General features: G+C 40.5%; 2 protein-coding genes across 5 annotated transcripts in view; one reads left to right on the top strand and one right to left on the bottom strand.

Annotated features, from left to right (window-relative positions):
- Positions 1–10173, bottom strand: part of COX15 (cytochrome c oxidase assembly homolog COX15) — a 29348-nt gene extending 19175 nt beyond the window's left edge. Inside the window, exons 1-5 of one of the 3 annotated variants that reach the window (XM_070780633.1) lie at positions 9975–10173; positions 8661–8851; positions 6115–6237; positions 5646–5832; positions 438–605 (exon numbers count right to left, since the gene is read on the bottom strand). In XM_070780633.1, the coding sequence (XP_070636734.1) occupies positions 438–605; positions 5646–5832; positions 6115–6237; positions 8661–8851; positions 9975–10064 (759 nt within the window). In that variant the 5' untranslated portion in view covers positions 10065–10173. The remainder of the gene's footprint in view (positions 1–437; positions 606–5645; positions 5833–6114; positions 6238–8660; positions 8852–9974) is intronic. The other 2 variants (XM_070780635.1, XM_070780634.1) reach the window with 2 other exon arrangements.
- Positions 10174–10230: 57 nt separating this feature from the next.
- CUTC (cutC copper transporter) overlaps positions 10231–26317 on the top strand; it is a 33178-nt gene continuing 17091 nt past the window's right edge. The window contains exons 1-5 of one of the 2 annotated variants that reach the window (XM_070780638.1): positions 10231–10427; positions 14129–14200; positions 20568–20627; positions 24264–24473; positions 25133–25168. In XM_070780638.1, the coding sequence (XP_070636739.1) occupies positions 10367–10427; positions 14129–14200; positions 20568–20627; positions 24264–24473; positions 25133–25168 (439 nt within the window). In that variant the 5' untranslated portion in view covers positions 10231–10366. The remainder of the gene's footprint in view (positions 10428–14128; positions 14201–20567; positions 20628–24263; positions 24474–25132; positions 25169–26317) is intronic. The other variant, XM_070780639.1, reaches the window with a different exon arrangement.

The following is a 26317-nucleotide window of genomic DNA, read 5'->3' on the forward strand; positions in this document are numbered from 1 at the left end:
TGACTGGTGGGGACACAGACTTGGATTATTGTGATAGTGAATGGTTTGCCTTGGAAATGCACAGAGATCATTCTGTCATTGCTGGTATTCATTCCTTCTTATTGCTGGTATTCATTCCTTCTTTTACTAAAACTCATGTTTTCATCTTTTTCTTGATTGGCAATGCTGACAAAATATTTGGTTCCTATACTAATTATCCTTTGAATAAGCCACTCCTGCTCCAAAGCATAAGTGCAGGTTTTACTTTGCCATCCTGAAGCTATCCAGAGTCTCAGAGTTCACTGTTTCTCTAAACTTTGGTTATATCCATCTTCTAGTAAACTGATCGATGTTGCTAAGGGAATGTATGCGTTTTGACATGGAACTTCCATGTAGGACCAGAATTTCCATCTCTGACCCTGTCCACACGTATGGTAAACAATACAGACTGACTTTACCTTGTGCTGAGGAAGCAGCAAGGAGAGCGAGGTCCATAAGCTGGCACAGTAGAGCACAAGGGCTGATCCCAGATGGGCAGCAAGGCGGTACTGACTGACTCGAGGGATGTCATGGGAATCTGGTTTTTCTTCTAATCCACTTTTTACCATATACCATCCCAACAGGCCCTACAATCACAAAGAAAAAGGGTAAACAAAACAAGATTGAAGCTGTCTATACAACTTGACTCCCTGAGAAAACGAGTATCCTCTGACCCCTCCTTTCCATATGCTGCCACATCCCTAGGAACCCAGGAATTGAGACCTACCCAATTTCCACATACAGCACCATAAATACTTAACCACTGTTTAGATTAACATTTTATTGGAGTAGAAGCCTATAGTCAAAGCTGTGGTTTTTCCAGTAGTCAGGTATGGATGTGAGAGTTGGACCATAAAGAAGCTGAGAGCCGAAGAATTGATGCTTTTGAACTGTGGTGTTGGAGAAGACTCTAGAGAGTCCCTTGGACTCAAGAAGACCAAACCAGTCAATCCTAAAGGAAATCAGTCCTGAATATTCATTGGAAGGACTGATGCTGAAGCTGAACCTCCAATACTTTGGACACCTGATGTGAAGAATTCACTGGTAAAGATCCTGAGGCTGGGAAAGACTGAAGGCAGGAGGAGAAGGGACGACAGAAGATGAGATGGTTGGATGGCATCACCAACTCAGTGGACACGAGTTAGAGCAAGTTCTGGGAGTTGGTGATGGACAGGAAAGCTTGGCGTGCTGTAGTCCATGGGATCACAAAGAGTCAGACACGACTGAGTGAATTTAATTGAACTGAAGTAGAGCCAAATATGATGGCTACTCCATTTCTTCTAAGGAACTGTTGCCCACAGTAGTAGATATAATGGTCATCTGAGTTAAATTCACCTATTCCAGTCCATTTTAGTTCATTGATGCCTAAAAAGTTGACATTCACTCTTGCCATCATAGTCAACAAGAGTCTGAAATGCAGTACTTGGATGCAATCTCAAAAACAACAGAATGATCTGTTCATTTCCAAGGCAAACCATTCAATATCACAGTAATCCAAGTCTATGTTCCCACCAGTAATGTTGAAGAAGCTGAAGCTGAAGGGTTCTATGAAGACCTACAAGACCTTCTAGAACTAACACCCCAAAAAGATGTCCTTTTCATTATAGGGGACTGGAATGCAAAAGTAGGAAGTCAAGAAACACCTGGAATGACAGGCAAATTTGGCCTTGGAGAACAGAATGAAGCCAGGCAAAGGCTAATAGAGTTTTGCCAAGAGACAGCACTGGTCATAGCAAACACCCTCTTCCAACAACACAAAAGAAGACGCTACACGTGGACATCACCAGATGGTCAATACCGAATCAGACTGATTATATTCTTTGCAGCCAAAGATGGAGAAGCTCTATACAGTCAGCAAAAACAAGACCGGAACCTGACTGTGGCTCAGTTCACAAACTCATTACCAAATTCAGACTGAAAATGAAGAAAGGAGGGAAAACCACTAGACCATTCAGGTATGACCTAAATTAAATCCCTTACGATTATACAGTGGAAGTGACAAATAGATTCAAGGGATTAGATCTGATAGAGTGCCTGAAGAACTATGGACAGAGGTTCGTGACACTGTACAGGAGGCAGGGCTCAAGACCATCCCCAAAAAAAAGAAATGCAAAAAGGCAAAATGGCTGTCTGAGGAGGCCTTACAAATAGCTGTGAAAAGAAGAGAAATGAAAGGCAAAGGAGAAAAGGAAAGATATAAGCATCTGAATGCGAAGTTCCAAAGAACAGCAAGGAGAGATAAGAAAGCCTTCCTCAGCGATCAATGCAAAGAAATAGAGGAAAACAATAGAATAGGAAAGACTAGAGATCTCTTCAAGAAAATCAGAGATAGCAAAGGAACATTTCATGCAAAGATGGGCACAATAAAGGACAGAAATGGTATGGACCTAACAGAGGCAGAAGATATTAAGATGAGGTGCAAGAATACAGAGAAGAGCTATACAAGAAAGATCTTCACGACCCAGATAATCACGATGGTATGCTCACTCACCTAGAGCCAGACATTCTGGAGTGCGAAGTCAAGTGGGCCTCAGGAAGCATCACTATGAACAAAGCTAGTGGAGGTGATGGAATTCCAGTTGAGCTATTTCAAATCCTAAAAGATGATGCTGTGAAAGTGCTGCACTCAATAGGCCAGCAAATTTGGAAAACTCAGCAGTGGTCACAGGACTGGAAAAGGTCAGTTTTCATTCCAATCCCAAAGAAAGGCAATGCTAAAGAATGCTTAAACTACCACACAATTGCACGCATCTCACATGCTAGTAAAGTAATGCTCAAAATTCTCCAAGCCCGGCTGCAACAGTACATGAACCATGAACTTCCAGATGTTTAAGCTGGATTTAGAAAAGGCAGAGGAACCAGAGATCAAATTGCCAAAATCCACTGGATCACTGAAAGAGCAAGAGAGCTCCAGAAAAACATCTACTTCTGCGTTATTGACTATGCCAAAGCCTTTGACTGTGTGGATCACAACAAACTGGAAAATTCTGAAAGAAATGGGAATACCAGACCACCTGACCTGCCTCTTGAGAAATCTGTATGTTGGTCAGCAAGCATCAGTTAGAACTGGACATGGAACAACAGACTGGTTCCAAATCAGGAAAGGAGTACGCCAAGGCTATATACTGTCACCCTGCTTATTTAACTTATATGCAGAGTACACCATAAGAAATGCTGGGCTGGATGAAGCACAAGCTGGAATCAAGATTGCTGGGAGAAATATCAATAACCTCAGATACGCAGATGACACCACCCTTACGGCAGACAGTGAAAAAGAACTAAAGAGCCTCTTCGTGCAAGTGAAAGAGGAGAGTGTAAAAGTTGGCTTAAAACACAAAATCCAGAAAACTAAGATCATGGCATCCAGTCCCATCACTTCATGGCAAATAGATGGGGAAATAGTGGAAATAGTGACAGACTTTACTTTTTAGGCTCCAAAATCACTGCAGATGGTGACTACAGCCATGAAATTAAAAAACGCTTGCTCTTTGGAAGAGAAGTTATGACCAATCTAGACAGCATATTAAAAAGCAGAGACATTACTTTGCCAACAAAGATCTGTCTAGTCAAAGCTATGATTTTTCCAGTAGTCATATATGGATGTGAGAGTTGGACTATAAGGAAAGCTGAGTGATGAAGAATTGATGCTTTGAACTGTGGTGCTGGAGCAGACTCTTGAGAGTCCCGTGGACTGCAAGGAGATCCAACTGGTCCATCCTAAAGGAAATCAGTCCTGAATATTCACTGGAAGGACTGATGTTGAAGCTGAAACTCCAGTACTTTGGCCACCTGATGGGAAGAACTAACTCATCTGAAAAGACCCTGATGCTGGGAAAGATTGAAGGCAGGAGGAGAAGGGGACAACAGAAGATGAGATGGTTGCATGGCATCACGGACTCGATGGACATGAGTTTGAGTGAACTCCGGGAGTTGGTGATGGACAGGGAGGCCTGACGTGCTGCATGCAGTCCATGGGGTCGCAAGGAGTCGGACACGACTGAGTAATTGAACTGACCTGAAGAGCCAAATACAGAAAAGGACACAAACGTGTATTTTGGACAAAACCTTTTGGACAAATTCTTGACATAATTTAACATTACGTAAATAGTGAAATATGAAAGTAAAAAGACAGGTGATTTGATAAAAACTTAAACTAGACTGTGAAAACTTTGGAGAAGCTTGACAAAGATAACTGCTTAAAAACAATTATTCTCATGTTAGGTGGGAACAGACAATTATTAAGTTTGTGGGAGGGCAAGTTATAAAAATCTGTAAAGTTTTTCAGGCAAATTGGTTTGCCAGTGTCTAAATTTCTACTCCTTTTTTAAAAAATTATAATGGAAGTACATGCTTAAGTGCAAAAGTTTAAGGTATGTATTATTATTCTACGATTCCCTGTTTAACTGACTCTTCATTTAACCAAACTGTCAGTTCTAGTCATATCAGATAAGGTACAGCCCTTTCACGCCAACCCTCCCCAGCTAACAGAATCATGTCAACATAAACATATGCTCCTCAAGGTCTTTTTGGCTATTTCTTTCCCCCTTCACTATTACCCTGGATGTTCTAATTACTTTGATTTCACCTGCCGAGCATGCTGGAAGACGAGGGTGTTCACAGTGTGATCTGCCAGCCCCCACTTTCTTCCTCCTAAAACCCTATCTGCCATCTTCAAATGTTTGCCTCCCTGAAAGTCTGACTTAAGTGTTTTTTTTTTTTAATTTTAAAACAAACTTTGTTTCACCAACTATCCCTAGTTTGTATTAGATTTTTATTAATGTCTAACTCTATTATCTGTTTCTATCCCTTCTATTTTGTCTCTTCCATCTCCCTCCTTTATTTCTAATTGTGAGTTGGTATTCTTACCACTTTGATTTAAATCAACCAATTAGCTTCCTCCTGACCACATTTTGGTATTTCTTCGCTGCTCTGAGATTCTCCTTTAGAGCCTGTGTATCTTGACACACATACTCCCATGTGTCCTCTCTAACATTCCTTTACTTGGCTCTCAGGCTTCCCTAACCCCAGAACTGCAGAAATCACTCTTTTCCTTAAGAGAAGTTCAACTTACATAACTTTAATCACCCTTTATACTTGAACATCTCTCAGTTACCTCTGTATTCAAAGATCCTTCATCCCACAAAATGTTTCTCTCTTGAAATTTCCCTATTTGTTTCTACAGCCGTTCTAGCATAGGCATCTCACTTCCCCATAGAACAGGCAAGTTAGAAAAAGGGAGGAGACCAAGGATGCAGAAAGCACGCCATGATGGGAAAGAAACTGCAATTCCCTGTTTTTGAGTTTGTGACACAAAAACATATTTACTGAGGGCTTACTGATTCCAGACACTAAGTACTTAACATCACGATCTTTTTTAATTTCATAAAACCTAAGCGTTAGGGTCTATTATTTTCCCCATTTACAGGTAAGGAAAGCACAGCCTACAGAGGTTAGACAACATGCCCTACTAGGTGACAGAGCTGGGCCTTGAAGCCAGGCCTATGACACCAAAATCCACGTTCTTACCTCCTTTGTTATACTGTTTCAAAGATTACTTTACTAAAAACTATGCCCACTAGGAAGCTCCTGAGAACATTTCTGCTTTCCCAAACTCGAGTAAATCTCACCTGGAAGCAAACTAAACCACAGAGGGCAAGAACACGTCCTTTCAGGCCACGGGTGAGCCAGCCCTTTTTCCAAAAGTAGGCAGCAGGCAGGATGTATGCAAGGCCTACAAGGCGACCCCACATTCGGTGTGAGTACTCCATGTACCAGATGAACTTGAATTCCGCCAGCGTCATATCATGATTCAAGCTGGGTGAAAAGAGAAGTCAAAAATAAGAAAGATCCATCTGATTTTTATTTTCTGATAGAATGCAGGAACATTCTTGGTTTTGAAACTTGACCAGTCTGCCATCTTCCTCATCAGCCACCTCAGAATCACTTTGAAAATGGAGGTTTAGAGTAGGAAGCTTGCTAAACATACCTAAATCAAATATCAAAGAAGAATAGAACCTACTGTTCTGAAATGTTTTAAATAAGAAAAAGATTGAGTGGATCTACTGGGATGTTTACCCAATTTTCTATAATACTTACATTTTAAATTCTGGAAATTGCTGATATTTTTGGAATTCTGCTTCCCACTCCTCTTTGCTTGTGGGTGGCTTCATCTCCTTTATTAAATGCCAATCTACCATTGAGAGGCCAGACTCTGTCAACCTTAAGATAGGGAAGAAATTTGAGTGTATGTGTTAAATTTCAGTGTGTATATGTGTGTGCACCACACTCGATTACTCATAAATGGTTTACAGTAGCAAGCAGATCTGAACTTGACCCCTATAAAAGTAAACGTATCATTTCATTGTTTCCTCTTTTGACAACTTGCTCTCTTCTTACTGCTTAGAATTTTGTCAGAAAGAGCTGCTATCAGGTACAAATTTCTTTACTCCTTGTTTTATTTCATTAAACTCTCCTTACTTCTTTCACTAGCATTCCCTGACAGACAAAATCAACTCTTAGACCAAAGAAATGTGCCTGAAGTGCATAGCCAATATTATTTACACAAGGGGAAGAGATTGATACAGATATAAATCAGTTGAGGTTACTGAGTGAATTTAAAGACAATAAAAATAAAAACTTATTGATTACAGCCTACATAACACATAAGGTAAGGGCACAGGGAATGCAGAGAGAATTTGAGGAAGACATACTTTAATAACACTAGGAAGTATTTTCACCAAAAGGGGTCAGGGTTCCAAAAGTAAAAAAGCCAACTTCAGGCTTGAGGCAGGATGTGTACAAGACAAGCCTGGAACATCTTACCCAGAAAGCAAGGGATCAGAGTTTACCAGGTTCCTGTCAGAAAGACTGGAGTCAATCTGAAGAGGTTCCCACTGACTAAAGATAGGACAACTGGAACAAATCATCACCACTGCAATGGACTGAAACAAATCTAATATATTTAAACCTATGAGCTCATTAATACTTAAAAACTCACTTTATTGGTCACTTTTGGAAAATGCTTGGAACCAACTTATTACTTTGAAGATTGATAAATAAAGGGAAAGGAATTAAGTGTTTATCCTGCCTTTCCTAACATGTTGTACCTCAGCATAACCAAATCACTGATGAGAGAAAGTTTTTCTTTATAGTTGAGCTAATAAAATACCTACTACAATTTTGCAACTCTAATGAAGTAATAGATTTAGGCAATGATCATCAAGGGCTGTTGACATCTTTAACAGACACCAGATATTTATGAATGATCCAGTCACCTATGAAGTATTTTGCTCCCTGTCCCCAACCTGAACCCAACCAAGCAACAAGTGTGTCTACAGGAAATACGGGGGACAATGCTGTTGTTGTTCAGGTGCTCAGTCATGTCTACTCTTTGCGACCCCACGGACTGCAGCACGCCAGGCTTCCCTGTCCTTCACTACCTCCCAGAGTTTGCTCAAACTCATGTCCATTCAGTTGATGATCCATCCAACCATCTCATCCTCTGTTGTCCCCTTCTCCTCCTGCCTTCAAGCTTTCCCAGCATCAGGGTCTTTTCCAGTGAGTCAGCTCTTTGCATCAGGTGGCCAGAATATTAGAGTTTCAGCTTTAGCATCAGTCCTTCCAATGAATATTCAGGGCTGATTTCCTTTAGGTTTGACTGGTTTGATTTCCTTGTTGTCCAAGGGACTCTCAAGAGTCTTCTTCAGCACCACAGTTCGAAAGCATCGATGCTTCGGTGCTCAGCCTTCATTATGGCCCCACTCTCATATCCATATATGACTACTGGAAAAACCATAGCTTTGTGTATATGGGACTTTGTCGGCAAAGTGATGTCTCTGCTTTTTAATATACTGTCTAGGTTTGTCATAGCTTTTGGAACATGTTAAATATCATAAATGCTATTAGCAAAATCCAGACCATGAGAAACTACAAAGTACAAATGACCTGGGTTTCTTCAACAATAGCAAAAAACTGCAAAGGGTGTAGGGGAGGTGGAGGGAGTAGAATCCAAATCTATAATATCTCTCTATAGATTTAAAGAGACCTAAGAAACATGCATGGGCTTCCCAGGTGGCGCTAGTGATAAAGAACCCGCCTGCCAATAGAGGAGATGTAAGAGACACAGGTTCGATCCCTGGGTCGGGAAGATCCCCTGGAGGAGGGCATAGCAACCCACTGCAATATTCTTGCCTGGAGAATCCCATAGACAGAGGAGCCTGGTAGGCTACAGTCCAAGGGTGGCGAAGCATCGGACATGACTGAAGCAACCAAGCATGAAGTATGCACAGGAACCAACCGTGAGATGTGGAACTTATTTGCATGTAATCCAAACAAACTGTACACAAATTTTTGTGACAAATCTGAACTCTGATTGTAGGGGGAAATATACACAAACAATGCACAGCTAACAGTTAAGACCTGAACCAGTCTTTATGAAGGGCTTCTACAGCATGCATGCATTAATAAAATTCTAAACTGTTCTATGGTGGGGCAAGCCATCAGACATGTTCCTTCTATAGGCCTCAATTTCTGTATGCTAAAATGTGGGAGCTAGATTAGATGATTTCTAAGATCCCTTCCCCTTCCGTCATCCTGCATGTCTACTGATGATCCAAACAGCTGACTATGAACAAATTACTCACCTTGTTACTCCACCAAGAATAACTGCTCCAGCCACTGTCCCGCTGCAGACCAGGAGCCATCGGCCCACCACCCGCTCAGCAGCCTTTGAAGGGAGGGACACTGTACCCCTTCCAGGTTGCAAAGCTACATCGGAGATAGTGCTGTATTGCCCTGGCCTCAAGGGGCGCCTGATCCCACAACTGCAACCACACTAAGGATCAAGACAGACAAATTACAACTGGAGAAAGAGGAAAAGGCTTCACTCCACTGCTACTCACACAGTCTCACTGTGTCTGGTATAAAGTACCCTGGTCATATTTCCATTGCTACTGTCCAGGTAAAACCTCATCTCTTATCTGGGCTGCATCTACCCCCAACTGGTTTGCCTGCCTCCAATCCATCCCCACACTACATGAACCTTCTGTCTCTCATATTTCTCCCAGACTTGACTCTACACCTAAATATGGATTAAATAAGGATTATTTTCTTTCTTTTATATGATTTTTCTCTAACTGGGGTTCTACTTGTCCCCTGACTGACCTATCACAGATCTCAGCTTGGATGTCACCTCCTCTAGGAAGTATTCCCAGACCCCCCTACACATGTGCTGGGTCACTCTCCCAGCACACTATACCTCTCCATCTAACAGCAATGTATCATTTAGCACACAGAGGTTGTCTCTATCTCCCACTAAGCTAGAGGACAGCAGTGTCTGGTCAGTCTGGCTTCTACAAACTTCGTTTCATACACAGTTCCTTTACATAACAAGACCTTAAGATTTGACCAATGAGTTACAAACAAATGAACTGTGACTTTCTCTAGGGCAGGAGACTTGATATTTTATCTTGCTTCCATGACCCAGGGATCAAACCCGAGTCTCCTGAGTCTTCTGCATTGGCAGGTGTATTCTTTACCACTGAGCCACCTGCGAAGCCCAGTTAACTAAGTAACTTTAGACAAATTCAGCCTCAATTTACTTCTCTGTAGGATGGAGTTACAGTCCCTAACCTGACTACCCAGTAGCTTTGAGCAGAAATCAAACATATGGGTAAAAATCACTGAGCTTTTACTATGTGCTAAACCTCTGAGTATATTAACACAACACTTACGAAGTGCTATTATCCCCATTTTGCAGAAAAGTAAATTGAGGCACAAAAAGGTTACCCAACTTGGCTAACAGCACACAGCTAGTAAGTGGTAGGTCCGGATCCGGACTCAGGAGCCCTAGACACAATGAAATGCCTTGTCAACTTCAAGGAGCGATGTGTGAGGATATCTCTTGGCCCTTTCACCCCATGCCCGCTTCCGCGACTCAGTGATCTGCAGTGCAGTACCTGTGTTCTAGGCGCCACCCTAGGAACCAGGAGCCGGAGACACGGGCTCCCCAGAAAGGCCGTCAAGGGCGTAAAGAGTAATCGCTGCATACTATAAACAGTGCCCAACCGCCACCTTCAACCTCCTGTGCTCTCTGGTCTCCTTTCTCCGCCACCAGCGGAAGAAGCACTTCCGGGTCACACAAACGAGCTCCTCCTTTTGGGAAGGCCGGAGCGAGCAGTGACTGCGCCTGCGCCAGTTTATGGGCTTTCGCGGGGGCTGCTGGGGCGTGGACGTCGGGGACGCGCAGGGATGCGCGCATCTGGGAGGACGCGCCTGTCTGGTTGCGCGCGTTGGAACCCGGACTCTTTGAGTGGAAACCGAAGAAGCACGAGGGACGAACGCGTGGAGCATGAAGAGGCAGGGGGCCTCCTCCGAGCGGAAGCGGGCGCGGATACCATCCGGGAAGGCGGGTGCGGAAGGTGGCGGGATGGGGGCGGTGGCCGACTTTGCTGCGGGGTGCGGGCCGGGCCGGGTCGGGCGGGGGTTCTGGCCAGTGGATTAATCGCTATTTCCCTGAAAGTACTTTCTCCTGCTCGTCACAAACACCCCACTGTGAGGCGTAATCTGTTATTCGGCTTTAAACGTGTGGAATCTGAGGGGCTGATGGCGAAAGTGGCCCTGCTCTGGAGCCAGATATGTGTGTAGGTTCGAATCCCGGCGCCCCCCCGTCTCGTCGTGCGACCGTGTTCAAGTTTGGCTAACTTCTCTCAGCCTCGCGTTTCCCATAGCCACACGAGGATACTGGTACCCGCTTACGGCAGCGCTGGATCAGTGTCTGACCTGGAGGGACCGCTTAATAACCTCCTGCGGCGGGGATAGGGGTTGTCCCTAAAAGCCACACCGCTCCGAAGTGGTAAAGCTTGGCTGCCCCAAGTCAAGAGTTCTTCCTGCTGCAACCGGATCGGCTGGCATGGCAGGTGCTAGGGAATTTTTGCCAGGTCCTTCCTCCGGAAACTTGGTTCCTCCAAACTAGCGGTTCTGAAACTTGGATCGCAGGACGCCTTGACCCTCCTAAAATTATTGAGAACCTCAAAGACTTTTTATAGGTTAAATTTATTGATATTGGACATGTTAGAAATTGAAACAGGACTTTTAAAAAGAAAGGGCTTCCCTTGTGGCTCATCAAGTAAAGAATCCGCCTGCAATGCGAGAAGCCTGGGTTCGATACCTGGGTTGGGAAGATCCCCTGGCGAAGGGAACGGCTACCCACTCCGGTATTCTGGCCTGGATAAGTCCATGGGGGTCTCAAAGAGTCCGATAACGACTGAGCGACTTTCTTTCACAAACAGAAGCCCATTACATGTTGACACTTTTTATGGAAAAAAAAAAAAAAATCACTATTTTCCTAAGCAAACAAAAAATAGAATAGGACCAAATGTTTTATATTTTTGCAGATCTCTAATGTCTGGCGTAATGGAATTCTCATTACGATTGGAGTGCTTTTGCATTCAGTATGACAGGTAGCCTCTCGAAAACTCCACTCTGCCTGTGAAAGAATGAGAGTGAAAAAGGCAACTAAAATCTTGGTATTGTTACGAAAATAAATTTCACTGTACAGACTCTGAAAGTGTCTTAGAGGCCCTTAGTCCAGACTTAACTGGACAGCTACACTGAGAACTGCTGCTCCAAACAAATCTCTTTGATCCCTTCAAATAACTTCTTATTTTAGGACAACTGCCTTACTCTTTTCGTCATAGCCTTTTATGTGCATCCTTACTCTCTTCTGGCCAAGATCTTTTTTTTTTCCTTTTTTTTGGCCACAGCCTGCAGCTTATGGGATTTTAGTCTCCTAACCAGGGATCCAACTTGAGGCCCTGGCATTGAAAGCACCAGAGTCTCAACCACTGGTACATGCTCAGTTGCTCAATGGTGTCTGACCCTTTCGACTCCATGGGCTGTGGCCCACCAGGCTCCTCTGTCCATGGGATTTCCTGGCAAGAATACTGGTGTGGGTTGCCATTTCCTATTGCAGGGGATCTTCCCTACCTGGGGATTGAACCCACATCTTCTGCATTGGCAGGCGAATTCTGTACCACTGAGCCTCCTGGGAAGCCCCTTAATTACTGGACTGCTGGGGAATTCCTGCCAAGATCTTGTCTTGTGTGAGGGAAATGGTACCCCTACAGCACTGTTCAGTTAGATTGATCTAATAGCTGATGTGGATGAACTGTCAGGAAACCCATGGAATTAATGCAGTGCTGTTGGCTAAGAGCCTAGAGTGTCACTTGGCCCTTTCAGAGTTTGAGGCTGATAGTCTCTTAAATAAATGAGGCATTTGCAGTTTGATTTTAGCGAATGATAGATTTTTGTTTTTCAAATTGAAAGTTGATTTTAAAAAACTATAAAAGCAGCATTAGGTAGAAAAAAAAAAGCAAGCAGTACAGTAAAAAGAAAGTAAAAGTAATTTTAAATACTACCACTTAGAAGTAATAATTACCAGCATATGCTGAACATTCCTCTAGATATTATTGCATGAAGTATGCATTCATTATTTTTAATTTTTTTAAGAAAAGTATGTGCTTACAGAAAAAATTCAAAACTGTTTTCATCACACTCTTTAGTGTAAATACATGAATGTTTATGAATTTATAATCATTCAGTTCAGTTCACTGGCTCAGTTGTGTCCAACTCTTTGCAACCACATGGACTACAGCACTCTAGGCTTCCCTGTCCAGCACCAACTTCCGGAGCTTGCTCAAACTCATGTCCATCGAGTCAATGATGCCATCCAACCATCTCATCCTCTGTCGTCCCCTTCTCCTGCCTTCAATCTTTCACCATCAGGGTCTTTTCAAATGAGTCAGTTCTTTGCATCAGGTGGCCAAAGTATTGGAGCTTCAGCTTCAGCATCAGTCCTTCCAATGAATATTCAGTACTGCTTTCCTTTAGGATTGACTGGTTGGATCTCCTTGCAGTCCAAGGGACTCTCAAGAGTCTTCTCCAACACCACAGTTCAAAAGCATCAATTTTTGGCACTTAGCTTTCTTTATGGTCCAACTCTCACATCCATGTAATCATTCAGCCTTTAGTAAATCTTTGTGTGTCTATTCTGTACTATGAGCTATGTACTATAAGCACACTAGACAGTGTGCTTTCTGTGAGTAATAAAGATTTCTCTCATAAAGACCTTACTTAGGAACTTTAGTTCAAGTAAGAATGATCAGGCACCTATCTACATAAATAATAATAAGAGAAAACAATCTTTTAAAGAGGAACATTTGGATTATAAAGAGATCTGAGTTCAAAAAAGGGAGACACAGTTTTCTACCTGGGGAGAGAGAAGTATCATGGAAATGTGATATGACTTGAACCTTGGAAGATTTTAGTGTTCAGAGATAGAGCTGGAAGCACTGTGGATTGAAGAGATAATTAGGAGCAGGAATGGGGATCAGGGAGAACTGGAGACATGTAGAGGAAATAACATATAGTTAATTAATGACAACTAATAATACTTCCTGTACAATTAGTAGGTACTATTCACTTTACATGAATTATCTCATCCTCTTTACTCTGATGTAAGTATTAAAACCTACTCTGGGGCTTCCCTGTTAGTTCAGTTGGTAAAGAATCTGCCTGGAAGGCAGGAGACCCCGGTTCGATTCTTGGGTAAGGAAGATCCACTGGAGAAGGTATAGGCTACCCACTCTGGTATTCTTGGGCTTCCCTTGTGGCTCAGCTGGTAAAGAATCTGCCTGCAATGCAGGAGACCTGGGTTCAATCCCTGGGTTGAGAAGATCCCCTGAAGAAGGGAAAGGCTACCCACTCCAGTATTCTGGCCTGGAGAATTCCATGGACTGTATAGTCCATGGGGCCACAAAGAGTCGGACATGACTGAGCAACTTTCAACAAAAAAAACTCAGTTTTGGGGAAAACTTAGGCTAAGTAACTGGTCTAGAATTACATATTAACAAATATGTTAATATCCCTGCTCTTAAGCATATATACCTTATAAAGAAGTTTAAATGGATTCTGCAGGCATTGATATATTTCATTGCATGCATGGACCCTAGTGTACTTACCTAGTTACCTGTTAAATGTAAAATATTTGTGTTTAGCTTCATCTGGATGGAAAGTACCCTCATGCAGTTTCATCGTTCTCCATGTATTTTAGGAGCAGCAAATGGGTTTCTCATGGAAGTGTGTGTTGATTCAGTGGAATCAGCTGTAAATGCAGAAAGAGGAGGTAAGAGAAATTATGGAATGAATGGCAGTTGGCAGCCCGTTAAGAATTTGGAAAAGACTCTGATGCTGGGAGGGATTGGGGGCAAGAGGAGAAGGGGACGACAGAGGGTGAGATGGCTGGATGGCATCACTGACTGGATGGACGTGAGTCTGAGTGAACTCCGGGAGTTGGTGATGGACAGGGAGGCCTGGCGTGCTGCGATTCATGGGGTCGCAAAGAGTTGGACATGACTGAGCGACTGATCTGATCTGATCTGATCTAAGAGTTTAAAAATGAATCCTGTGAACTGAACTTGAGAACCTTTGTGATCTCTAAAGAAAACAACCAACCAACTAGAAAACCTACTCATCTTCTAGTCTTATTTCCCCAGTAGATTACATTTTGACTCAAGTGTCCATGATAGTGATTACGAACCTACTTTTTAAAAAAATTGAATCTAGCAAAGATATAATTTTTTCTAAGCCATTAATTTTAGAGATTTGATGTTTTCTTCATTGTCAAGACTTATCATTATCTCTTTTTTTTTTTTTTTTTGAATGCTATATATTTTATCTCAAGGTTTCTTTGGCACCCTAACTTGCTTTAATAAGAAGCATAGAAATTCCCATCATTTCAGCATCAGAAAAATTTTTAGACTTCATTATGGAAAATTTCAAATATATACAAAAATAGAATACTATAATGAATCACCATGTACCCATCAGCTTTAATTATTTTCAGTACATGGCCAATCTTTCAGTTGTATCAGGGGTGAGTAGACTTTTTCGTAAAGAGCAAGACAGTATATATTTCAACCTTGCTGTCTACATTTGGTCTCTGTCGTATGTACTTTTTTTTGGTCATGCTACAGGGCTTACAGAGTCTTAGTTTTCCTCTCAAGGGACAGAACCTGTGCCCTCAGCAGTAAAAGAGTGGGAGTCCTAACCAAAGGACCACCAGAGAATTCCCACTTATTCATTTTTTTAAATAATCCTTTGAAAGGGTAAAAATCATTCTTAATTTGGCAATTAAAAAGAATGAAGTACTGGTCAGTCTGCAACACAGATAAATCTTGAAACACTATTCTAAATGGAAAAAAGTGAAAAAATACCACATATTATATGATTCAACTTATATGAAATGTCCAGAATAGGCTAATTTTTTATAGACTGAAAGATTTGTGGTTGCCAAGGATTGAGGAGCCCTGGGGAGAAGAGAAAATGACTGCTTAAAGGCTGTGAGGTTTCTTTTGGGTGTGATGAAAATGTTCTAAAATTGCATAGTGGTGATAGTTGCCAAATTTTGTGAGCATGATAAAAACCGTTGAATTATACACTTTAAATGGGCAAACTATACGATATGTGTGTTTTTCTTAAATACATAAAAATTTTTAAACTTGTATGCTGTAACAAAAATAAGCTTGTAAGCCTTTGGCCTCCAGACCATCTGATCTATATTTCTACCTTTCTTCACCTCATCCTCAAATTATTTTGAAGCAAATCCCAGACATTATGTCATTTCAAAATCAAGCATTTCAGTATCCCTAAAAGATAAAGTATCCCTGAAAACCACAGTCACAGAAAACTAACCAATCTGATCACATGGACCACAGCCTTGTCTAACTCAATGAAACTATGAGCCATGCCATGTAGGGCCACCCAAGAAGGACAGGTCATAGTGGAGAGTTCTGACAAAACGTGGTCCACTGAAGAAGGGAATGGCAAACCACTTCAGTATTCTTGTCTTGAGAACCCCATGAACAGTATGAAGAGGCGAAAAGATAGGACACTGAAAGATGGACTCCCCAGGTCAGTAGGTGCCCAATATAATACTGGAGATCCGTGGAAATTACTCCAGAAAGAATGAAGAGATGTAGCCAAAGCAACACCACCACCCAGTTGTGGATGTGACTGGTAATGGAAGTAAAGTCTGATGCTGTAAAGAGCAATATTGCATAGGAACCTAGAATGCTAGGTCCATGAATCAAGGCCAATTGGAAGTGGTCAAACAGGAGATGGAAAGAGTGAAAATCGACGTTTTAGAAATGAGAAAACTAAAATGGACTGGAATGAGTGAATTTAACTCAGATAACCATTATACCTACTACTGTGGAGAAGAATCTCTTAGAAGAAATGGAGTAGCCATCATAGTCAACCTAAGAGTCCGAAATGAGTACTTGGATGCAGTCTCAAAAACGAGAATTATCTCTGTTCATTTCCAAGACAAACCATTTAGTATCACAGGAATCCACGTCTATGCCCCAACCAGTAATGCTGAAGAAGATGAAGCTGAACAGTTCAATGAAGACCTACAAGACCTTCTAGAACTAACACCCCAGAAAGATGTCCTTTTCATTATAGGGATCTGGAATGCAAGAGTAGGAAGTCAAGAAACGCCTGGAATAACAAGCAGATTTGGCCTTGGAGTACAGATTGAGCAGGGCAAAGGCTAATAACAGTTTTGCCAAGAGAACGCACTGGTCATAGCAAACACCCTCTTCCAACAACACAAGAGAAGACTCTACCCATGGACATCACCAGATGGTCAATACTGAAATCAGATTGATTATATTCTTTGCAGCCAAAGATGAAGAAGCTCTATACAGTCAGCAAAAACACGACCGGGACCTGACTGTGGCTCAGATCACGAACTCCTGATTGCCAAATTCAGACGTAAAATGAAGAAAGGAGGGGAAACCACTAGACCATTCAGGTATGACCCTTACAATTATACAGTGGAAGTGACAAATAGATTCAAGGGATTAGATCTGATAGAGTGCCTGAAGAACTACGGATGGAGATTCGTGACACTATACAGGAGGCAGGGATCAAGACCATCCCCAAGATAAATGCAAAAAGGCAAAATGATTATTTGAGGAGGCCTTACAAATAGCTGTGAAAAGAAGAGAAGTGAAAGGCAAAGGAGAAAAGGAAAGATACACCCATTTGAATGCAGAGTTCCAAAGAACAGCAAGGAGAGATAAGAAAGCCTTCCTCAGGGATCAATGCAAAGAAATAGAAGAAAACAGTAGAATAGGAAAGACTAGCGATCTCTTCAAGAAAATTAGAGATACCAAGGGAACATTTCATGCAAAGATGGACACAATAAAGAACAGAAATGGTATGGACCTAACAGAAGCAGAAGATATTAAAAAGAGGTGGCAAGAATACAGAGAAGAGCTATACAAGAAAGATCTTCACGACCCAGATAATGACGATGGTATGATCACTCACCTAGAGCCAGACATTCTGGAGTGCGAAGTCAAGTGGGCCTCAGGAAGCATCACTACGAACAAAGCTAGTGGAGGTGATGGAATTCCAGTTGAGCTATTTCAAATCCTAAAAGATGATGCTATGAAAGTGCTGCACTCAATATGCCAGCAAATTTGGAAAACTCAGCAGTGGCCACAGGACTGGAAAAGGTCAGTTTTCATTCCAATCCCAAAGAAAGGCAATGCCAAAGAATGCTCAAACTACCACACAGTTGCACTCATCTCACATGCTAGTAAAGTGATGCTCAAAATTCTCCAAGCCAGGCTGCAACAGTACGTGAACTATGAACTTCCAGATGTTCAAGCTGTATTTAGAAAAGACAGAGGAACCAGAGATCAAATTGCCAACATCTGTTGGATCATCAAAAAAGCAAGAGAGTTCCAGAAAAACATCTGCTTTATTGACTATGCCAAAGCCTTTGACTGTGTGGATCACAACAAACTGTGGAAAATTCTGAAAGAGATGGGAATATCAGACCACCTGACCTGCCTCCTGAGAAATCAGTATCCAGGTCAGGAAGCAACAGTTAGAACTGGACATGGAAGAACAGACTGGTTGCAAATCAGGAAAGGAGTACATCAAGGCTGTATATTGCTTATTTAACAATAAGCAATTTAACTTACATGCAGAGTACATCATGAGAAATGCTGGGCTGGATGAAGCACAAGCTGGAATCAGGATTGCTGGGAGAAATATCAATAACCTCAGATATGCAGATGACATCACCCTTATGGCAGAAAGCAAAGAACTAAAGAGCCTCTTGATGAAAGTGAAGGAGGAGAGTTTTAAAAAGTTGGCTTAAAACTCAACGTTCAGAAAACTAAGATCATGGCATCTGGTCCCATCACTTCATGGCAAATAGATGGAGAAGCAATGGAAACAGTGAGAGAGTTTATTTTTGGGGGCTCCAGAATCACTGCAGATGGTGACTGCAGCAATGAAATTAAAAGATGCTTGTTCCTTGGAAGAAAAGTTATGACCAGCCTATTCAAAAGCAGAGGCATTACTTTGCCAACAAAGGTCCGTCTAGTCATATCTATGATTTTTCCAGTAGTCATGTATGGATGTGAGAATTGGACTATAAAGAAAGCTGAGCACTGAAGAATTGATGCTTTTGAACTGTGGTGTTGGAGAAGACTCTTGAGAGTCCCTTGGACTGCAAGGAGATCCAACCAGTCCATCCTAAAGGAAATCAGTCTTGAATATTCTTTGGAAGGACTGATGCTGAAGCTGAAACTCCAGTACTTTGGCCACCTCATGCGAAGAACTGCCTCACTGGAAAATACCCTGATGCTGGGAAAGATTGAAGATGGGAGGAGAAGGGGACAACAGAGGATGAGATGGTTAGATGGCTTCACCAACTCGATGGACAGGAGTTTGAGTAAACTCTGGGAGTTGGTGATAGACAAGGAGGGCTGGGGTGCTACAGTTCATGGGGTTGCAAAGAGCTGGACCCGACTGACTGACTGAACTGAAGTGAAAAGGTAAAGGCCTTTAAAAAAAATAGAATAATAACCACAATATCAGTAACATATCTCTAAAAATAATATTTCTTAATAGCATCAAAAATACCCAGTTAGTTTTCAGATTTCCCCAACTGGCTCACACAGTTTTGTTTTGTTTTATTTTACAGTTCTTGGAATCAAGATAGAAACGTCATTTTTTATGTCTGTTTCAATCTGTTTCCCTTTTTTCTTTTTTTAATTCTTTCTCTTCTTTCTACAGTTTGTTAAACTGATTTTCATCTTTTTTTTCCCATCTTATAAAGTATTCCATATTCTACATTTTGCTGACTGTATATGTAGTGTTATTTATTATATTCCTCTGACCCCTGCATTTCCTGTAAAATTTTGGTTAACCTAAAGGCTTAATTAGATTCAGACTTGAGTTTTTTATAACACTACTTTATGGATGGGGTTTTCTGTTGACTCATTGGTAAAGAACTCACCTGCCAATGGAAAAGACCCTGGTTCAATCCCTGGATCAGGAAGATCCCTTGGAGAACAAAGTGGCAGCGCACTCCAGTATTGTTGCCTGGAGAATTCCATGGACAGAGAAGCCTGGAGAGCTACAGTCCATGGGGTCTCAAAAGAGTGGAACACAATGTAGCGACTAAAAGTAACAGACTTAATAGATAATGGCATATTCCCTGGGATATAACATCCTAGTTTTTTCGGTTTTTATGATACTAAGGTTGATCAGTGGATTCAGATATTATCAGCCTGATCCACCTGGTTTTCCTACCAGCTTTCACCTAATAATTTTAGCAATGCTTATTTTAGTAGGGTTTGTAAAATGGTGTTATGTTATGTCTAACATTTATTTTTCATTTATTAGCAGTATGCTTCTATAAAGAACTTTCCCTCACCAACTGCTTTGTTATACTGAGGTTCAGTTTGTATAAGAAAGGCAGGATAAGTGCTTGCTGCTTTTTCCTTGTTTACTGATATTGGGGATTATGTGTTCTCTATTCTCCAGTGTATTCTTATTTTATCTTTACGAGCCTAGATGTAGGCATATTTGATGTGTTTGAATCCAGTGTAGTTGTTCTTCTTGTTGATGCTCAAAATGTCTTTGTGATTATGCTTATTAGCCAGTAGGAGCCTCTTCAAGCTGGCTTCTGAGACCTTTTGATGTGATGCTGTAGTCTGATTGTTCTTTGGCTTTCAGCATTTTCTTAAGCTACTTAAAAGTAACGTGCTTTTTTAAAGCTTAGAATAATAAAGACTCTCTTGGAAAAGATCACTGTTTTTTATAATCAATGAATTAGCATTCCACTGTAGTCAGTCCAGAAATTTCTTTATTCTAAGTCACTTTCTTATATATAGAGAGGCCACCCTATAATAAAAAATTTTAGGAAACCTAGCTTAACTTGAATTAACTGTTAAATTTGACTTTATCAGTAACATAATGTGGGTTGGAGAATATAGTTGGGTTTAAAAGTAGAATTTTAGTCTAGTTCTATAATTTGATTTCTTTCACTTTCTAAGACTCTTTGTTCCTCTATTTAGAAAAAAATGTTTCTGTTTAATACTTTTAAGCAATGCTTTTCAAATTTTTTCTTAATTTTTTAATTAAAAAAAATTACTGTGCTGAGCAGTGCTTTTTTATTACAGGTGCTGGTCGCATAGAGTTATGTTCTGGCTTGTTGGAAGGAGGAACCACACCCAGCATGGGTAAGCATCCATTTTTTTGGATTTCCTCATAGGAGTTCACAGAGCCTAGAGACAATTGATAATCTGTTATTGGGATCTTTTACTCAAGTTACTAACATGTTAACTGTGCCATGAATATTGTATCAGAAATGTTTCTAGTTGCAGATAAACCTGTCAGTTGTAGATGTGATCAAATAGATATTTTTTTCCCTTTAGGTATCAAAAAGTTGAGATTAAATTACTATTAATATTGGTTCATATACCTGCAGGCTGTCAGGGACCCTGGTTTCCTTGCCTCTTCCATTCTGGCATCCTTGGCATCCTGGCTTTTGTCTTCGTTTCTCCCCTCCTGCTCGTTGTGCTGTTGTCATTTTGCTTTTGCATAAGTTAAAAACTCCACACTTCATTGTTATTATTTTTGTTTAAAGAGTCAGTTATACTATAAAGAGTAAAAAAATAACACAGTCATATTTAGTCATGTGTAGTTACCATTTCTGGTGCTCTTCCTTTGTATAGATCTGGTATTTCCGTCTGGTTTCCTTTTCTTTCTGCCTGAAGTAATTCTTTTAACATTTTTTGTAGTATAAGTGTGCTAGTAATGAATTCTTTCGGCTTTTGTATATCTGAAAACATCTTTCCCCATTTTTTGAAAGATATTTTTGCTGAGTATAGAATTCTAGGTTGACAGTTTTATTCTTTCAGGACTTTAGAGATGCTTCTCCAGCTGTCTTCTTGCCTATTGTTTCTGACAGGAAATCTATCATCCAAACCGTTGTTCTTTTCTGTGTGATTTGTCTCTTTTCTCTGATTGCTTTTAAGGTTTTTTTCCTTTATTCTTGGTTTTGAACATTTGATTATGATGTCCCTGAGTGTAGTTTTCTTCATGTTTCTTGAACATGTGCGTTTATACTTTTCATCACACTTGGAAATTTTTCAACATTTAATGTCCTCCACTTCCTTCTTCAAAGACTTCAACTAACTTAAATAAGGCTGCTTAAAGTTGTTCCACAACTACCCTTAAAAAATTTTTTTTTCTGTTTCATTTTCTATAAATCTTCCTTTGTTTTCAAGTGTACTAATCTTTTCTCTGCAGTGTTTAATTGCTGTTAATCCTAGCTACTATATTTTTCATCTCACATATCATAGTTCTTATCACTAGATATTTGAATTTATTGTTATACCTCTTGTCCCTTTTAAACTTTTTTGAACATATAGAATAAGGTTGCTGCTGCTGCTGCTGCTGCTAAGTCGCATCAGTCGTGTCCGACTCTGTGCGACCCCATAGATGGCAGCCTGTCAGGCTCTACCGTTCCTGGGATTTTCCAGGCAAGAACACTGGAGTGGGTTGCCATTTCCTTCTCCAATGCATGAAAGTGAAAAGTGAAAGTGAAGTTGCTCAGTTGTGTCCGACTCAGCGACCCCATGGAAAAGGCAATGGCAACCCACTCCAGTACTCTTGCCTGGAAAATTCCATGGATGGAGGAGCCTGGTAGGCTACAATCCATGGGGTCGAGAAGAGTCGGACACGAGTGAGCGACTTCACTTTCACTTTTCACTTTCATGCATTGGAGAAGGGAATGGCAACCCACTCCAGTGTTCTTGCCTGGAGAATCCCAGGGACGGCGGAGCCTGGTGGGCTGCCATCTGTGGGGTCGCACAGAGTCGGACACGACTGATGCGACTTAGCAGCAGCAGCAGCAGCGACCCCATGGACTGCAGCCTACCAGGCTCCTCCGTCCATGGGATTTTCCAGGCAAGAGTACTAGAATATAGACTAAGGTTACAATAGCTATTTTAATGCCTTGGCTACTAATTCTAACACATGTATCAGTTTTGATTGGTTTTGTTTGATTGATTTTTTACCTCATGATCCATCTTGTTTTCCTACCTGATATTTTTCATTGTGTGTAAGACTATGAATTTTACTTTGTTGGCTACTGGATATTTTTGTATTCCTATGAATATTCTTGAGCAGTTAGGTTACTTGGAAACAGTTTGTTCCTTTTGGATAATGTTTTTAAAATTTGTTATGTGGGTCTGGAACAGTGGTCAGTCTAGAGTTCATTATTCCCCACTACTGAAGCAAGACCCTTTCTGCACTCTACCCAGTGCTCCATGAATCTTGAAATTTTCCTGTCTGTCTGGTGGGAGCAGGCATTATTCCTGGCCTGGTATGAACAACAGGCAGTATTGCTTCTGATTTTTTTCAGTGGATCTTTCCCTGGCTTTGTGTAGTTGCCTTGCATGCATACATCAGTTGGTACTCAGTTGAGTATTAGAGATAAGTGGGGTCAGGTAGGGAGGGTCTCTCCTGACTTCCCTAAGCTGTGACCTGGAAAAATCTCAAGGTAGTAATCTGGGTAGTAGGAGAGCTTACCGCATTTGTTTTCCATCTTTAAGGGATCATTATCCTTTGTTGCAAACCATTGTTTGATATGTTTTGTCTCTTTTTTTTTTAATAAGTGGAAGGGTAAATCCAGTTCCTGTTGCTCTGTCTTGGTCAAAAGCAGAAGTCCTTATATGAATTTTTGACTCCTTTATTTTATTCTGAGATGGATGATAGCATTATTTATTATAAAAGGTTTATGTATGCAATGGCCTTTTAGTGACTCTCCTCACTAAAATAAAAGAGGGCAGTCCCTGGCCATTCTATGAAATACCTAGAACATATCTGTAATTTGAGGGCAGTCTGTTTTTTGCAATAGCAGTCATGCATGATGGACTTGGTGAATGGGCCAAGCCAGCTATAATATGCCCATCACCAGTCATTGCTTGGTGTCCCATACAGAACTGGGGTTCTTGTAGCAAGGAAAAAGAAGTAAATTCATATTAGGTAAACAGTCATGGTGCGTGCCACAGATCTTATACCATTGAGAGTTTCTGAACTAGTCACAAATTGTGTCAGATTTGGTTATTTTTGTTCATGAATTTCCCAGGCAAGAATACTGGAGTGGATTGCCATTTCCTACTCCAGCGGATCTTCCTGACCCAGGGATTGAAGCTTCATCTCCTGTGTCTCCTGCATTGCAGGTGGATTCTTTACCCACTGAGCCAACAGGGAAGCCCTCATTTTTGTTCATAGATCGCCTGTTAGCATCACAAATAATTGCAACATTGCTCCCTTTTACACATCTCTTATTAAAAAAGGCTTTACTAAATATCTTCATCTAGTAGGAATCATAAACTTTAAAACTATGTAACCATCTGTATAGCAGGTTTTAAATAGAGATGTAATCATTAGGAAGGAGAAACCAGATCTTAGGGAATACATTGGCAGAACATAGAGCCTGGTAGTTGTTACACTTTTAAATGTCACATTCCAGTAAAAGAATTTTTGTTAAGCACAACAAAAAAATTTTTAAAAGCATAACTGAACAGTGCTTTTAAAATGCAGTAACTTCTGTTTTCTAAATTGCTGTTTTTACCCTTGACTTTTTTATTATGTAAATTTCTACTTATAGGTACGTTTTTCTTCTCAGTGTCTCCTTTTTCCTTTAGATCATCTTTCTATGGTTTTTACTCCATCAGCTCTTCTGTTCCTTGTAGAAGTGATAACACCAGAGCAAATGTAAAAGACCAATACAGTAATATTTTATTGACTTCCTTAAGCTTTTAGCTTACATTTGAATTTTAATTAGTCTGTTCCCTTTCTTACAGGTGTCCTTCAAGTAGTGAAGCAGTATGTCCAGATCCCAGTTTTTGTGATGATTCGGCCACGTGGAGGTGATTTTTTATATTCAGATCGTGAAGTTGAGGTGATGAAGGCTGACATTCGTCTTGCCAAGCTTTATGGTGCTGATGGTTTGGTATTTGGGGCATTGACTGAAGATGGACACATTGACAAAGAACTGTGCATGTCCCTTGTGGGTAAGAATTTGTATCAGAGACCAGAAAGCCCCTAAAGATGATTGCATTGAATAGTCCCTATACAGAAAAATGCAATCACAAAACTGGCTTTTCATTCACACCTGCAGGCACTTATATTCACCTGTTTTAAACACTATTATTTAGATGTTTTAGGTAGACAGTATGTGCTACAGAATCCCCCTGACTCAGCTGCAATAGATTGGATTATGCTGCTTGTTCCTGTAGGGTTTAAGGGGAATTTACCTTGATCTCTTTAATCACAGCAGCAAAAACTTTAAAAGCTGTTCCAGTTGGTAAGGATGGGGAGACATAGAGAACACAGAGGCAAAGTATTTATATTACTAGGCCAGAGTATTTCTTAAAGATTTTCAGAAGAGTAAGTGATAGATGTAGTGCTATGCTTATAGTTGCCAGATTGTATAATTTTCATTTCAAGGGGTGGATGACAGTTTTTTAAAATATGAAAGTTGGAGATTAATGGAAACACAGGACTATTAAATTTGGAAGACTACCATTTTTTAAATTATCATTATTTTAGCTCACTGTCTTCACTTAGGAAAAGAAAATATAAAGAAGTCCTGTCTAACATGGAGAGTTCTGTAAATAGTAATCAGTGATTATCTCTTCATTCATGTTGTTATGTGATTTTCTTTTTATAGCTCTTTGCCGTCCCCTGCCAGTCACTTTCCACCGAGGTGAGTCATTTCCATTTTAGAAGTTCTGTTGAACGGTGTCAGTTTTCTCATTTCACCAAACGCCACAACCTTTTCATGAAACACAATTCTATACTGTTACCAATTGGTTTTTTTTTATACCTGTCATGGGACTAACAGTTGTAAATTTAGAAATGCACAATTTCTAGAAAATATGAAGCCTTAGTTATGAAAAGTTGTTAAAGGCAGAAGGTGCTGGTGGTGGAATATAATAGAGGGAAAGAGTAAGCATTGCCTGCAAGTGTGTGTACTTGTCACAGAATTCCAAGCAAGAATCTTGAGATTTATTTTTGTTGCATCGCCTCAGGTCATGTGCAGTCTCAAAAAGAATAAATCACTGTGGCCAATGGAAATAAAATGTACTGCTTGACTTAAACCAGATAAGACCATTCTGGAGGTCGGAGTGAGGTCAACTTTCCCAAATTCGTGGGCAGAAAGGGGCTGGATTTCCAGTGAAGAATTGGATAATATTAGGAAGAGGAGAGAAAAAATACGTGCTAGATAGTCAGTGACCAGATGTTCACTATAGTGCGCAAAACTATTTTACATTATTGATAGCTTGTCTACTTGAGAATGATTTCTAAAAAGTGTCTAATAATTTTATGTAAAAATGCTTCCTATCTCTGAATCAGGCAGTTACAGTTCCCATGCATTTTTGCCTAGCATTGGTAAAATGGAGGAACGAGTGCGAATTTTGCCTTTAAGGCACTGCTATTGCACATGAAAAGAAAAAAAATCTTCAGTTTTTTTTTGATTTGATGATATGCATGAGAAATTACTGAATGTCTTTCTGTCCTTTTGAGTAATTGTCCAAAGATTAAGATGAGAGTGGACACCACCATTTACGTCCATTTATAGAACTTCCATATGAAACATGTTATCCTTGTTAATTTGTGAAATGAATAACACCAGAAAACTGTTTTCTTGACTTACTGTTTAGCAATGTTTCTTATAAACTAGCAATAACTAAAAAATGTTAGATTGCATAAAAGTCAAAACTTTGAAGCTAGCCAAAAACAAAAAGTTTTAAAATATGAAATCATTTAAATAAGTAAATATTTATCTGAAAAATATATAGTTTAAAATTTGATATAAGTAATTCAAAATAAACCCACCTTATAGAATATATTT

Source organism: Bos indicus, chromosome 26 (assembly GCF_029378745.1).
Source record: "Bos indicus isolate NIAB-ARS_2022 breed Sahiwal x Tharparkar chromosome 26, NIAB-ARS_B.indTharparkar_mat_pri_1.0, whole genome shotgun sequence".
Lineage (NCBI taxonomy): Eukaryota > Metazoa > Chordata > Mammalia > Artiodactyla > Bovidae > Bos > Bos indicus.